Source organism: Enhydra lutris, unplaced genomic scaffold (genome assembly GCF_002288905.1).
Source record: "Enhydra lutris kenyoni isolate GAN:26980312 unplaced genomic scaffold, ASM228890v2 scaffoldscaffold4, whole genome shotgun sequence".
In the NCBI taxonomy this organism is placed as follows: Eukaryota; Metazoa; Chordata; class Mammalia; order Carnivora; family Mustelidae; genus Enhydra; species Enhydra lutris.
In genome coordinates this window covers 1,811,898-1,828,288 of record NW_019154088.1, presented here as the reverse complement: position 1 = coordinate 1,828,288, position 16,391 = coordinate 1,811,898, and the positions used below count along the sequence as shown (strand labels likewise).

At 36.7% G+C, this 16,391-nt stretch overlaps 1 protein-coding gene and 1 pseudogene across 1 annotated transcript; both read right to left on the bottom strand.

The window, feature by feature from the left end:
* Positions 1 to 4,648: 4,648 nt before the first annotated feature.
* LOC111140409 (olfactory receptor 4F4-like) lies at positions 4,649 to 5,588 on the bottom strand. The gene is given in 2 exon segments (XM_022492673.1): positions 4,649 to 5,272; positions 5,274 to 5,588. Coding segments are annotated over 2 exon segments (939 nt in total).
* A 6,786-nt stretch (positions 5,589 to 12,374) lies between these two features.
* On the bottom strand, positions 12,375 to 12,982 carry LOC111158681 (annotated as a pseudogene).
* Between the last annotated feature and the right edge of the window lie 3,409 nt (positions 12,983 to 16,391).

Below are 16,391 nucleotides of genomic sequence, written 5' to 3'. Positions count from 1 at the left end.
CAGAATAAATACTACTACATACTCTTAATTGCTAATTCCTCTTAAAATTTTGAGAAAATATATAAACATTTGAAAAATATGAAGGCTCAAATATGTCACTTGGAGTTTTAATATCTAAAATTATTCTATATAGAGTTCTAGAGACAAAGAAATTTTTGTTTTATGAAAAAAAAAAGTTTGTTCATGGGTTAAATATACCTAAATGTGTTTTTCAGTCTTCACAAACCACTGAATAAGCAAACAAGAGTATCCTGCCTAGGGTTTCACTGCGGGATTGCTTGGATTTCCATCAGTATAGCTTTGTGAAGAAATGATTTTCTGTTTAAAGGAAACCCAAAAGCTATTCAATTAAGGTGAATCTATTTTCTGGAGGGATTTGCTCCAGAAAACCAGTCCTTTTTAGCTAAAGTGGCAAAACATTTTATGGCAAGTATACTGGCTAAGTCCTTGTACATAGAGATAGAAAAATGGTGAATGACAAAATGAGAATATAATAATCAGAGAAGAATAAGAAGAATAAGAAGCATAAGAAGAATAAGAATAAGAAGAATAAGAAGACAGTCTAAAAAAATAAGAATACAGTCTAGTTTATGAAGTGTGAATTTTGTAGATGAGGCATGATCAAGATGAGGTAACAGTGCAGAAACAACTTGCAAAAGCCTGAGGATCTTTTTTCCACAAAGTTGAACCCATTAATATTTATTGTTTCAGGCAGGCCTGATAAAAGAGTGGGAAGGCAATAGGTTCAGCATTAAAGAATTAAGGATACATTCTCTAGTGACTACTTGTTCTCATCTCAGCAGTATAAACTACAAGGAAATGTGAGGCAATGTGACTATGCAATGGCATGATGTATTATCTGTACTGACTTGACCAAAGTACTGAAGAAGTTACCCATTTTGTGGCCAATTGTTTAGAAATATGAATATTTTGTTCATATATTATTAATAAAAAACCAACTTACCTTACCAGTTTACCTTTTATTGCTTATTTCATAGTATTGACTTTACCAGGACAATAATTTACCTTACAGTACATTCTGTCAACATAGCATTATAATGGGGGTGGTGTAGGTGATTTGGTGTCTGAGAAAAACTTGTTTGCTGCTTGACTAGGCAATTTTGGGTAGTAACCCTTAAAGTCTGGTATTCCTCTTAGTATTTTGATCATAGACATTTCAGTGTTCAAAACCAAGTGTTAGTGTCAGTTCTGGTACTCTGTGAAGCAGTGACCATGATGGAATTATATGATATTTCTTGACAGCAATGTCTGTGAAGGGGAATAAGAGCAGTAGTGGTAGGGAAAGCCTTCCTACAAAATGCCATGTGGCTCTTGTGGGAAAAAAAAAAAAAAGAGGGGAAAGGAAGGAGGTAGGGTGGAGTAGTCTCAGACTGCAGTGTGCCTGTGAGAAAGCTTCAGTAAGGTTGATGGGGGAGGCTCCAGGGCAAAGGTTGCCCATTACAAGAATTCCACATGGGGCAGAAATGTCCTGGCTCTGGTATGCCCGCTGTTGTCAATCATTGGCTAGGAGAAGCCTGGGCAGACTGCGGCCTCTGTGAATGCTACAGTGGAATCTGACATGCAACAGCTAGAAGCGGTCAGTTAAGTTCTTTCCATGAAGCCAATTTTTGTCTTGAAAGGAGATGTGAGTGGTACATTCCTGTGGCTAAGTATAGTGTAAGAAATTCCCTCCTTATTATATAGCAGATTTCACAACATTTGAAGCCTTTGCTTGATTTTTTTCACTGTTCTGGTACTTTTGGTTTTGTTTCAAAAGAAGCTCATTTTTCTTTACTAATACCTATTTGCTTCTAAAACGCTATTACATCTGCCTTTATATTATTCTTTACTCTTTAGAAATTCCTATTCTCATGAAGTTTATTGTCTATCTAGGAAAACAAATGAAACAGGCAATATTGTATATTAAATGCTATTGTAAGTAGGTAGATGGTCCTGGGTTGAGGAATCTATAGAAAGGGTATATAACTTTAAATAAAAATATTGTCTAGGAACAATAAATTTATTTTCTTTTTTTCTGTTTGTGTACCTCTTAATCCCTAATATATCACACATATCCTCATTCACATTTCTATCCTTTTATGCATTTTATTTAGTGCCCTTGCCTGAATTAACTGGTCGGGACTTCCAAAAAATACCAAATATTAGTGTTACGAGGAAGCATGTCTTTCTCATTTCCAGTTTTAGGCAATTTGTGCTGCAGATGTTATTTGCTCAAGTAATTTTCATTATAATTCCTTTCCTAAGTTTTATCATGAATGTGTATTAGATTTTTTTCAAATGCTCTTTCTATACCCAGATATTTGTATGTATGCTTCCCCCCACCCCTTTTTAACCTGGTGATTGACTTCCAATCAACCTTGCACTTCTGGTATTAAATTAATTTGGCATGATATTTTATTCTTATTTTATATTGTTCCAGTTTCTTTGATATAGTTTGGGAATTTTGCATGTATGTTCATGAGAATGAATGGCCTATGACTTTTTCTTTTTATGTCTTTATCTGATTTCATGTCAGATTTATGTTGGCTTTATAAACAAATTTGGACAAAGTGTTAACATTGGTCTGAAACCCTTTCTTCCTAATCTGTGGATATCTTGGAGCAAAAATATAGAAGGAAAGATAGAAATGACTTGGTCAATCTCCTTGCAAGCATGGTAATTGGACCACTTGATAGTATTTATTATTAGAAAGAAAATGGGGAGTCTTCACATATGGAGTCCTTTTAGCAGGCTACGCTTGACCTATCTTGGTTGCTAATGGTAGATTAGCCTGCGATTTACGGATTTATTGGATAGAACCAACAGAAAAATGTCAGTTAGCTAACCAGTTATCAGAGTAAACATTGAAGATGTTTTATGACCTAAATAAACTTCTTTTCTGTAAATTATGCTCTCCATGCATTATTAGAACTGAGTCTTGATTGTTATATCTGGATAGGTGCATCCTAAATATTGTGAGCAAACTTGGGGATTCAGATTAGTGGTCTTAGAAGTCTCCATTCTTGACCTTTATATTCTGTTTCCTTTGAATTACCACTAAATTTTGATACTGGATAATATTTTTGATTATCCAACTTTGTTATCTCAGCCCAAAACAAGGTGTTTCTACTTTTTCTTTTCTCAAAAGAACTTTATGTAAAAAACACTTCTTTTTTCTTTCTTAAATGTTTTGCAATATTCACCAGGGAAGCCATTTAGGCCTGTGTTTCTCCTTGTGGGAAGCTGTATCAGTCAGGAATCAGTCATTAAAGAGGATATACACATTATTTGAACAGAGTTTAATATAAATATTAAGCAGGTATCAAGTTGTTAACTAGCTATCTGAAAGTATAAAGATAGCTCTCTATTGTCATGGAGGGAACAAGTGTAGGAAGCAGCTACTACTTCTAAGGGTGAGGGAACAAAGATAAGAAATTAGAATTACGGAAATTTTGTTATTTAGAAAAGGGATCCTGTGGGGCTAAAAATCCCTTTTTGGATGTAGTGTGTCTTGCCTTTTGCTTTTTCTCTGAACTCAGAGGAGAGGCATGATAGGCCTGGGACCCAGAGTTTTTGAAGATAGAGTACCAGCATGCTGACATTATCTATAAGAAGGTACAATAAGGCTGGTTCTGAAACTTCTGAAGAAACAGCAACCTGAATTCACTTCCCACCACAGAAAAGAAACTTCACTGTAGTAGCTGTGGTAATGTTCACACACCACAGCAAGCAGAGGGGAAGCCCAAATCTTTCTCTGCCTTTGAACTTCCCTCTAGCATGCTCTATCATTGGAACATAAAATGCAGATGTAGACCATGCAAATATCTTTAGTACCCTGTCTAGCTAAGTAAGAGTTAGTAAGTAAATCATGTAATTTTATTTTTTTTTAATATTTTATTTATTTATTTGACAGAGAGATCACAAGTAGGCAGAAAAGCAGGCAGAGAGAGAGGGGGAAGCAGGCTCCCTGCTGATCAGAGAGCCTGATGTGGGGCTCAATCCCAGGACCCCGAGATCACAACCCAAGCCAAAGGCAGAGGCTTAATCATGTAATTTTAGAAATGAGAATAATGATAATTAGATCAGAGTGGTTTTGTAATAATACATAGGCTAGATAAAATGTTTTAGCATGGTGTTGGGAAAGTTGGTAGTGTTAAATAATGGTAGTAATGACTATTTTTATAATTATCATTGTTATCATCTGGTAATCTTGGAATAAATGCAAAGGCATATTTATACAAATTATGATTATCAATTATTATTCTCTCCAAGTGGTAGGATTATAAATGTTGGATTCTTTTTAAAGGCTTATTTATTTATTTATTTGAGGGAAGCAGGTGGAGGGGCAGGGGGAGAGAGAAAATCCTCAAACAGAATTCTAGATGAGAATGGAGCCTGTTGTGGGGCTTGATCCCATGACCCTGAGATTGTGACCTGAGTCAATACCAAGACTTAGACACTTAAGAAACTAAGTCACCCAGGCATACCCAGTGTTGGAGTTTTGAACATATTTTTGTAATGGAATGAACACAAACCATACATCTGACAATACTTCAAGCATTCAGATATGAATAAGTCCCATTTCCAGTTTAGTTTATAGGTCAAAATGTGGACAAATTGGGATGCATTTTCTGATTACATGAGAAAACTAAAAATTATCCTGTGAATCCATATGCTGATTTATCAGTCTCTTTATGGCATTCCTAATGTCTTTATTTCTCAGTGTGTAAATGGCTGGATTCAGGAGAGGTGTGATTACTGTGTAAAACACAGCAAGAAACTTGTCCATCCAAGTGATGTTAAGTGGCCACAGATAGATGAAGATGCAAGGTCCAAAGAATAGCAACACTACTGTGATGTGGGAAGTACAGGTAGAGAGTGCTTTTGATGCTCCGTCCTTGGAGTTTAGACGGACAGTTAGGAGGATATAGGTGTAGGACATCAGTAAGAGAATGAAGCAAGTTGTTGCCAAGATCCCGCTGTCAGCGTTTATCAGCATTCCTAGAGTATGTGTATCCATGCAGGCCAGTTTGATCACCAAAGGGATATCACAGAAAAAACTGTCCACTATTCTGGATCCACAGAAGGGCAGATCTAAAATCATGGCTAGTTGGCTCATGGCATGCACAAAGCCAATGATCCATGAAATCAAAACTAACCAGATGCACTTCTGTCTGTCCATGATGCTAGAGTAATGGAGTGGCTTGCAGATGGCCACATAACGATCATAGGCCATTGTCACTAGCAGCACCATCTCACCCCCTCCAAAAAAAATGCACACAGAGGATCTGGGTCATGCAGCCACCAAAGGAGATGGTTTTATTATCCTTTAGAAAGTCTGTTGTTAATTTAGGGGTAGTTACTGAGGAAAGGCAGAAGTCCACAAATGAGAGATTGGCTAAGAGGAAGTACATTGGGGAATGGAGATGAGGGTCAGTGATGAATAAGAGCACAACAAAGAGGTTGCCCACAACAGTCATCAGGTAGAGCATAGAAAAAGGCAGTAAGAGGAAGGTCTGGAGCTCCCTTGAATCACAAAGTCCACGAAAAATGAACTCAGATGTCATAGACTTGTTTGCTTCCTCCATTTTGTACATGGAATTCTAATGGAGCCCAAAGAAAGAGATGAACTGAGAACTTCTAAAATGGAAAAAAGAATCTCCTTAACACTCAGGTACTGAGAGCAGACACCTCCTATTCATGGGCAAAATTCAAATCTTACCCTTGTACTAGCTAAAAATTGAAAATAAAATTTTCTCGAATTTACATGTAGACACAGTCTTAAGTCAAGATGAGGAGCTAAATATGGAAGGGGAGTTCAAAAACCTTACCTTATGTGAAATAAAGTTGTTATGGGAATCAGAAATGGATATTCTGTCAATAGTTATATATAACGGAAATAATTTCTCCAAGGCTTGAATCTATCTCTTCTATAGAACTTCCACAAACTCATGTATTCTTTGGCCTGAGTAACATCATTCATGAACGTATATTGACTGGTCCTTGGTTCTCCTTGGTAACAGAGATTTCTTTTCTGAGATTATATTAAATGACAGATATATGCAAGCTAGCTTACTCCTGACTGTACTTCACTGGAAAAAATATAAATTCTAAGTTCATTTGTATGTAAACTGTTGACATGCTGTTTAAGTTGACCTATGTGGAAACGCATATATTTACTATTCTCTATAACCTAGGAGCCCAAGTTCTTCTCTTATTCCATTCTTTCTTGTATTCTATTTTTTTTTCAGGCTATAAAGTTCACATTATAGAGGTGACTAAATAGCTCTTTTTTTTAATTTTTATTTTTTTTTAATTTCTTTTCAGCGTAATAGTATTCATTGTTTTTGCACCATACCCAGTGCTCCTTGCTATATGTGACCTCCTTAATACCCACCACCTGGCTCCCCCAACCTCCCACCCCCTGCCCCTTCAAAACCCTCAGATTGTTTTTCAGAGTCCGTAGTCTCTCATGGTTCACCTCCCCTTCCAATTTCCCTCAACTCCCTTCTCTCCATCTCCCCATGTCCTCCATGTTAATTGTTATGCTCCACAAATAAGTGAAACCATATGATAATTGACTCTCTCTGTTTAACTTATTTCACTCAGCATAATCTCTTCCAGTCCTGTCCATGTTGCTACAAAAGTTGGGTAGTCATCCTTTCTGATGGAGTCATAATACTCCACAGTGTATATGGACCACATCTTCCTTATCCATTCATCTTAATATGTATCAAGTTTATGTTAAACACCTTAAAAACATTTATCTGTTTTGCTTTTTATTTATCTGTTTATATTCCTTCCATAGGAGTGAAAGTATTTTGAATTTTCACAAGCAATGTAAGAATTACCTGTTTTTCCCCAGCTTCTCCAGTGCAATCTTATTCTCATATGATGATGAGAAATAGCAATTGAATTTAGTTTTTTTTTTTTTTAAGATTATTTATTTGAGAGAGAGAGAGTACACACATGCATGAGCATGACAGAGAGGGACAAGAGGAGTGGGAGAGAGAATCCCAAAACAACTACACAGTGAATGCTGAGCATGATCCTGAGCTTCATCTCAAGACCCTGAGGTCAGAACCTGGGCTAAAACGAAAAGTCTGACCCTTACCTAACTGAGCCACCCAGGTACCATTGAATGTAGTTTTAATTTCTGATTGTGAGATTAAGTGGTTTTCCCATTTTTAAGGATTAATTGCCTTTCCTTTTCTTTGAACTGCATACTCCTCTTTTCTTGTATGTTTTTCCTATTGGGTTTTGCTCTTTCTCCTTCTAAGCTTTTTTTTTTTTCCTCAAACAAAAAAAAGTCTTTTTTTTTTTAAACAAAAGTAACATGTGGTTGTGATTTCCTTGTGACTGTCATCTCACTACTGATTCTAATTATTTTATTTTATATTATGTATTTATTTTTTGGTAAGAATACTTAACAAAAACATCACAAACTATATACATACATACAGAAATTACCTATTTTCCTGGTTGTAAAATAACAATAAAGCTAGAATTTAAACTGAGGCCTGAGGGTGCCTGGGTGGCTCAGTTCATTAAGCATCTGCCCTTTGGCTAGGGTCATGATCCTGGGTTCCTGGGATCAAGCCCTTAGTCTGGCTCCCTGGTCAATGGGGAGCCTGCTTCTTGCTCTCCATCTGTCTGCCCTTCACCCTAATTGTGCTATCTCTCTCTCAAGTAAGTAAATAAATATACTTTCTTTCTTTTTTTTTTTTTTTTTACATTTTATTTATTTGATAGAGACCGAGGGAGAGCATAAGCAGGGGGAGAAGCAGAGGGAGAAAGAAGCAGGCTTCCTGAGGGGAGCCCAACAGTAGGGCTCTATCACAGAGAGCCAGGATACAACCCGGGCTGAAAGCAGACGCCCAACTCACCAAGCCACCCAGGCACCCTAATAAATAAATAATCTTAAAAGAAATAAACTGAGGTCTATCTGACTCCAAATTTTCTACAATAACTTCCCTACTATAAAATGGATCCTGATAGAAACCTTGATTTTGGCAGACTAGGAAAACTAGATTTCTGAAGTAATACATTTTTTCAATGAAAAGATAACAGAGACATGAGTAACTGTAAATGGCTAATAATGATAAGAATGATACATACAGGTTCACATTAAAACCAATCAGAAGCATTTTGTTTGATTTTAAATTTTAGGCACTTTGGCCTATTAATTTTTTCCTGAAGCATTTCTCCATTTGCTACTTTGAGGAAAGGCAAAACGAGTAAAATCCAAAAGGAATTAGAAAACGTCAGGATAAGTTGGAAGGTTTTGAGAACCAGTCATCCCCAACCTGGACTTCTGGGAGCATCTAAGAATGTAGATAGGCAGTGCTTTTGTTAGTGTGTGAAATGCTGTTAGGAATGTAGAAGCCCCAGGGATTCGCTGGGAGAGAAAACCCATAATCTTTCCCCTAAGACATTCACTGAATAACACATTCAGAACTCTAAACTCTATAGATAGGTATGAAAAAAAAAAAATGCTTCAGGGGAAGAGAAAGAAATAAGTCTCAAAATAGGGGAAGATATCAAATGTGTGAGTCAAACATTAGTTGTCCAGGATGTACTTACCTTACACAGATCACCCCTGAAACCGGTTCCTTCCTTGCTTACTGAGAGGGCTTACTCTAGAATCTACCTTACGTGGAATGAAGTCCAATTAAGTTTCTGCCATGAGCAGCATTGGAGGATTGTGTCCTCCTCGGTGTGCCAAGTTTCCACTGTAAGGAGTAGCCTCTGAGCTTGCAGGCTTTCCATCTCAGTGGCTTAAATAGAGCCAAGTGTTTGGAAAGGCTTTCCCTATCATGCTCTTGGGGATCCTTAACTTCCAGTTCTCCCTGAGGAAAATTTGGGCTTTGAGGGCATCATGCAATAACCCACGCCTTTCAAAGCTAGATTCAAGGTAGTCCAGTTAAATACAAGTAAAAGTGTAAGAGAAGGGGGATCAAAATGTTTAATTACTTTGTCTATGAGGAGGCTGTAACTTCCGTTCTTTAGCTATCTACCTTGTCATAAAGTGAACTAAGATGTCAGTTCCAGTCCCACCAGAATCTAGTTGAGTTATGTAGGTGGGCAGGTAGCAAGTAGCTCATCGTTGGCATGTTGCAACTATGGTCATGATTTAAGGGCCTACTTGAACTCGCTTCCTTGGATTTCAGAGGGATGTTAGGTCTCAGCCTTCACATTCCTTCCTTAAGCTGGTCCTGAACACCAACAGTTTGAGTATAAAACATATTAGAGGCATCTCTCTAAGTGATGGAGAGATAATGAAAGGATACTTTTCAAGTCATTCATTTACCAAGGAAATAATATGTGAATGGAATCTAATAAGATTCCAATGGAATCTTAATAAGATTTCAACTATTAAAAATAGGTGTATCTGGAACAAATAGTAAAGGCCCCCTTCACCTGTGCTCTCGCAGTCTCATGCACTCTTGGAGGTAACAACTACTGGTCTTGCAGTGCATCCTTCTGTTCCTGTTCCCATCAGTGACGATGACTGTACGTATCACCATGTGTCCTTAGAGAATTTTTTTTAATCTCGCTTTTGTGTTTGTTTTTACTTTTGATTTTAAATAAATTAGATGTGAAAGGCTATTAATAAATTCTCCCATTTCCTTCTTTTTCTCTTATTCCTTACTGGCCCTGCCCCTCTCTGTCCTCTTTGCTGTCTCATTTTCTCCCTTTCTGAGTTGCATGCATTTTTTTTCACACCTAGATCACAAAGCATAATCTATGTCTAAATCATCTCTGGTCTAGATCACAAAACATGATCCATAAGCCATTTTGTGCCCTGATGTCTAGAGTCCATAACCATCTCAGTCTGAGAACTTAAAGAGTCAATATTTATTCCCTTGCTTGTGTACTACAACACACTTTACAGGAATCATCTCATGCAATTGTGGTAACACATAGATCCATCTACAGAGGAGAAACAGGCAAAAAGAGGCTTAATGACTCTCCCAAACCTTAGAGCTGTTAAGTGAAAGGTCAGTGAGAGGTACCCTCTGGGGAAGGATGCTTGTTTAGGGGAGAGTTTGAAGAAGTACATGGTTGCTCTGAAACTTAGAGTGAAAACTTTGTAATTCAATAAAGTATTTCTTTCATTTTATATTTTTGTAATTTATAGCTTTTCACACACACTCACACTTTACATATATCAAAATTAATTCTGTAGTTACACACACAAACACACACATGCATACTTAAATTTTTATTTTAATTTCAGTAAGGTGATTCAACACTTCCATATATTACCCAGTGCTCATCACAACAAATATACTCCTTAATCCCCATCACCTATTTAACTCTCCCACACCACACTTCCCTGCTGGTAACCATTTCTTTGTTTCCTACAGTTAAAAGAGTCTGTTTCTCAGTTTGCATCTCTCTCTCTTTTTTTCCCTGTGCTTATCTGCTACATTTCTTAACTGCCACATATGAGTGAAATCATATGGTATTTGTCTTTCTGTGAGTGACTAATTTTGCTTAACATAATACACTCTAGGTTCCTGCCGCTCTGCTCTTTTGGCAGATGAAGGTGGGTCTCCCCAGATCTGCCACTTTTGGGGTCCCTGCTTAAAGAGCAGTGGACTGCCTGTGCCACAGATCACAGCTTAAGGTAAACACGAACTGCGAGCTCACTCCTCGGCTCCATCTCTGTAGCCGGTTTCCTGCTCTGACACCTGCGAGCTCTGTAATACTCAGACACCCCCAATACTTCCGTGACCCTGCGGGACTTGAGACCACAGTGTCCCTGCGAGGGCTCCACCCCCACTTAGCCTCTGGATTGATGTCCCTCAGTATAGCAGACTTCTAAAAGTTCTGATTTTGTGCTCTGTTGCTCCACTGTTTGCCAGGAGCTGGCCCCTCCCGCTGAGGTCTATCTTCCCGTCGCTTTGGATTCACTTCTTCTCACATCCTACCTTTCAGAAAGTGGTCGATTTTCTGTGTCTAGAATTGCTGCTCTTCTTCTCCTTGATCTCATGTTGGGCTTGTAGGTGTTCGGAATGGTTTGATAACTATCTAGCTGAACTCCTGTGACCTGCTGTCATGTCACTGTGCTACTCCTCTGCCATCTTGTCTCCTCCTCAGTTCCTTCTGTTTTTGTCTCTACTTTCACACCCATTTTCAGAAATACTAACAATACTTAAATCTTAAATGTTTGGGTACTTCTAAAGAATAAAGAGGCTGCTTCTCAGCTTTCATACATTTATATTTGGGTAACCAAACCACACCAAGACATCCTACAGATGCACTTCACATCAACTTCTCCTGTGGTCCTTTTGGTCAACCACACACCATTCCCTTGTTTCAGGAAACCAGTGATTTCTTTTCTGTCCCTGTAGTTTTCTTGTTCAAAGGATCATAAAAATGAAATCATATGTTACCTTTCGAGTCTGGTTTTTCTCCTTGTGCACCTGAGAGTCATCTATTTTGATGCATGTATTAGTAGTTTCTCTCATTGTACAGACACAGCAAGTTTATTTATCTACTCCCCAGTTGAAGACATTATGGCTGTTTTCAGTTTTTGGTGATTAAGAGTAGAATTGGGTGAATATTCTTCTACAGGTTAGTGTTGATCTTGATATCTTGATATTTCATTTCAGGAAATAACCAAGAGTAGGATTTGGGTCCTCTGGTAGTTTACATTTAATAATGTAAGTCTCCATAAGAATTTTTTTCAAAAAGGTGAAATGAATGGAACCTATCCATATGGAAAGATATTCCATAAACAATTTCATTAGTGTTGGTACAAATGATTTAAAAGTTTTCTCTAATGTAGTCTGCATCCACACTCATAGGATGTAAAAGGGGAAGTGTTCTGCCTTCAACAGTGGGGGCAGATGGCAAGTTTGGAAAATGAGACTGCAATTAGAAAATATAGGAATCATATAGGAATGGAGGTTGAGTTTTCATAGTCTGTATACTCGTAGCTTCAGTATAATTGATGGCTCGTAGTTTTTATGTTTAGGGCAGGATTATTAGTCTATTACATAATGAGTTTGTAATAGTGGTGGGGCAATTAGGATTAAGACGATGGCTGGCAGAATAGCTCAGACTGTTTCTGCGTGTGCATCTGTTTTATTTGTGTGGGTTAATTTGGTTCTTAATGTTAATGAGATGATATAGAGTTAGGAACTAGTTACTATATCATCATGAAAGTGTAAATGTTCCTCAATGATGGGTGATGTTGCATTTTGAAAACCTAGTTGGGATGGATGTGCCATGGAGATCTAAAGGATTTGAACTTATAATTTAAGTTTGATAAAGTTATTGAACTTTTTGCTAATGTCTCAGAAAGACACAGTGGTTATGATATTGGCTTGAAGCCAGGTGGAGGAGCTTCATTCCTTCCCTTCTTATTTTAAATTTCCTTGGGTAGGTTCTTCACATTTATGATATGGTAGGGGACATCCATGTAGTCATTTGAGGTTAGTAGTTGTTGATTCTACTCTTGATGCTTCTCACTTGGATACAAATGTCTCTCAGATTCTGAAAACTATTAACATTATTGCTGCTAATAAAACAGACAAACCTATGGTTGACATGGTGTTCTGTGTTGTATATGTATCTGAGTAGTCAACGTAATGTCATGGCATTCCTTAAAGTTCAAGAAAGTGTTGTGGGAAGAAAGTTATGTTAATACCTACAAATATAAATGTGAAATACATTTTTGTTCAGATTAAGTGTAACCTAACAATAATGGGAATCAGTGAACAAATTTTCTTATAATGGCAAAATGCTCAAATTGATAAGACACAATGAAAATGTGCTACTACATGATATATATCATGGAGAACAATGTTGATGGTGGATCTGCTAAAGTAATTTCTGTTTGACCTCTTAGTATAAACAAGAAAATAAAACCTAAGTGTCATAGTATGGCTGGTGAGCATTTAGTATTATCTCCATGGAGGATTGCTTGTCGACTGAATATTTTTATTCCTGTAGAAATGACAATAATCATAGGAACTGATGTAATATAGATGTATATAGATGTATCAACATCTATACCTGCTGTGAATATATGGTGACCTCATGCACTAAATCCTAGGAAACCAATGGATATTATAGCTCAAGACTTTCTTATATATTGCAAAGTTGCTTCTTTTCTTGAATCATATGTCACTATGTGGGAAATTATTTTGTATCCCAGTAGGATAGTAATACAGACTTCAGGGTAACCAAAAAATCAGAATAAAAAATGGCTATATATAATTGGATTTTATCCTGTGAGGTCAAAGAAAACAGTGTTTAGGTTGTGCTGTTAATAGTATAATAATTCTGTCTGCTAAAAGTGAGAATGATAGTAGTAGTAGCATAGTTATAATTAGGACTGGTCAAACAAATAATGTTGTTTGATATTCAGATATGGCTCTTAGTTTCATATTACTTATTGTAGCAATATGAATAATGGCACCTACAATTGAGAATATACCTGTTAAATGTAGGGAGAAATGATTAATTCAACAGAAACTCCAAAGTGGAGCAGATTGCTGGCTGGAGGTGTATATGCAGTTCAATCCATTGCAGGACCTGTTTCAACTATTGATGATTTAAGCAGGAGTTACAGTGATGATGGGAGTAGTCAGAAACTTATATTATTTTTCAAAGGAATGCTGTGTTAGGTGATCCAATTATTACTAATCGGATTAGCCAGTTTCTCAATCTTCCAATTATGATACGTGTAAATAAAATCAAAACTCTTGCAAATGCATGGGTGATTAAAACTACATTATAGATTTGGTCATCACTTAATAAAGCTCCCAGCTGACCTAGTTCAGTACCGAATAAAAGGCAGTACTACTATCCCAGGTTAGCACAAAAGAGTAGGTATAAAGTATCATTTATTGAGAATACTCAGTAGTTCACGAACACAGGTAAAATAGCTGAGTAAGCATTAGGCTGTAAATCTGAAGACAGAGGTTGGGTCCTCTTTTTCCCAAGCCCTGTGATACATAACATGCTAACTGCAAATTCATAGTAGCAGCTTCAGTTCTGTTGGGGTTTCTCATGCCTTTTCCCTGAAGTGGCAAGAAAATCAGATTGAAGCCTGTTAACTAGGATATTTAGATGTAACTCAAATTTTGTGGGGTGAAAGCCCACCGATTTAGTATGGATTTCATTTAATTTAAAGAATTTGATTTGCCTTCAGTTGTTATATCATAATAAGTCTTATTGTCTTTATTTTTTTGGGGGGGGGAAATTAAGTATACTTGCTTGGGGCTTGGAAGCCTATTTGTATATACAAACCTCCTAAATTACTAGTCCAGTAGTGACAATATTGGTATTAGGAGAAGTAATGAAATGACCATTAGTGTTGATTTAAGGATTGGTTGTTTTATGTTTTCAAGTATCATTTTATTTTTATGTTGTTTATTCATGGGTATATAGTTAATGATGTAGAGGAAGTTAATCATATCTAGATAGATTAAGTAGTGCTATAATTACTGTTAATGATGACAAATAATGTCATATTTTTATTTCTTGAATATTCATTTGTGTAAGAATTGTGAGAGTGTTGGAGTTTGATTCAGTGGCTTATGTTAAAAAAAAAAAAAAACTGGTGGAACTTCCATGGCTCACATGTGAATTAAATTTTTTTATTAAGTCTAGAAAAATAGCAACTATATTTATTTCATAGCAATTTCAGATTATTTGTGAATGTGAGCTCATTATCCCAATTATGGTTCCTGCAATGATCTTTAGTTAGATGATAGTGAGAATTGGAGATATTTAGTATGAGAAGAATATAAATCAACATTTTTGGTTATGGGCTTGATAGTTTATTCAGGTGACCTTACAATATAATTATGCTGTAATATGGTAGCATGAAGATTTTAGATTCTTAGGACTAGGTTTAATTCCTGTAATTCCAGAAATAAAAGGGTTTAAGCTCTATTATTTACTCTATTGAAGTAATTTCCTTAATGTTTATGATAGAATGCTTGATATAATAATGAGCAGTGATGCATGCTATATAGGCAAAAGGGTATTGTTAATTGTAGAAAGTTTTTCATAAGAGATGCATGAGTTGAACATATTGGAATCATGGATAGGATGCTCAGGTTCATAAAAAAGAGATAGTTAGAAAAAGGGTTTTGATAATAAAGTTAATTGTATACAATCTGGTATATAGGGGCTGTGGAAGGCTCCTAACAACAGGACTGTTGTAAAATATTTATTATAATAGCATTTTCTTTTTTAAAAAAGATTTTATTTATTTATTTGACAGAGAGAGAGAGAGAGAGAGATCACAAATAGGCAGAGAGGCAGACAGAGAGAGAGGGGGAAGCAGGCTCCCTGCTGAGCAGAGATTCTGATGTGGGGCTCTATCCTAGGACACCAAGATCATGACCTGGGCTGGAAGAAGAGGCTTAACCCGTTGAGTCACCCAGGTGCCCCATATAATAGCTTTTTCTACTAGGGACAACAGGACAAATGGACCTGCTACATAGTCATTGTTGAAACCAGAAATGAGTTTTGGTTCTCCTTCTGTTGGTCCAATGGAACTTGGTTTGTCTCTGCTAGGGTTGTGATAAGTTACAGCTAGTGATCAAGATGGAAAAAGTGAGTCATAGATATTCTGGGATAATAATTAGTGTGAAGAGTGTAGATAACCTGTATTTTAACAGGACTGGTAGTAGGATAACTGCTAATGTTACTTTGTATGAAACTCTGCCACCATTGGTAGGGCTCCACTAATTGGAATTTTGAATTTGCAGCTCAGCCCGATCCTGATCAGAAAATGGAATAAATAGCTAAACTAGATATGATTAGTATAAACAGTATGCCTAGGTTTATATTAACTAATGGGTATGGCATGGGCAGTGGAATTCATATTCTTAGGGTAAAGTGAGGGGTAGGGTTGGCACAAAAATAAATATGGATATTGATGATATTAGTGCTTTAAATGGTTCTCTAATGAATAATTTGAGAGCATCAGTGTTAGATTATAGTAAGCCATGGAGCCAACCAATGTTTGGTCCTTTATGAAGTTGTATCTAGGCTAATACTTTTCACTTGATTAGTGTGAGGAATGTCACAGCATGTGGCATAGGTATAATCAATAACAGAATTGTAATTATGAGCATGCTGTTAGAGGAATTGAACCTCTGGTAATACATGTTTAAGTTCTAGGCTGTTACCAGGTTCTGCCACCCTAACAAGCCCTGTTCTTTGGCAGGGCTAGGTATAAATTAATCATATTAATATTATCTCATCTATTAGTATGAAGACTATTTTGTAAAGTAGTCCTTATTTATCTTTTTGTGTTCTACTGGGTGAAATGTAGAACAGGTAGAAACTGATCTGGATTACTCAGATCTAAACTCAGATCACATAGGACTTTAATAGTTGAACAAACCAATCATTAA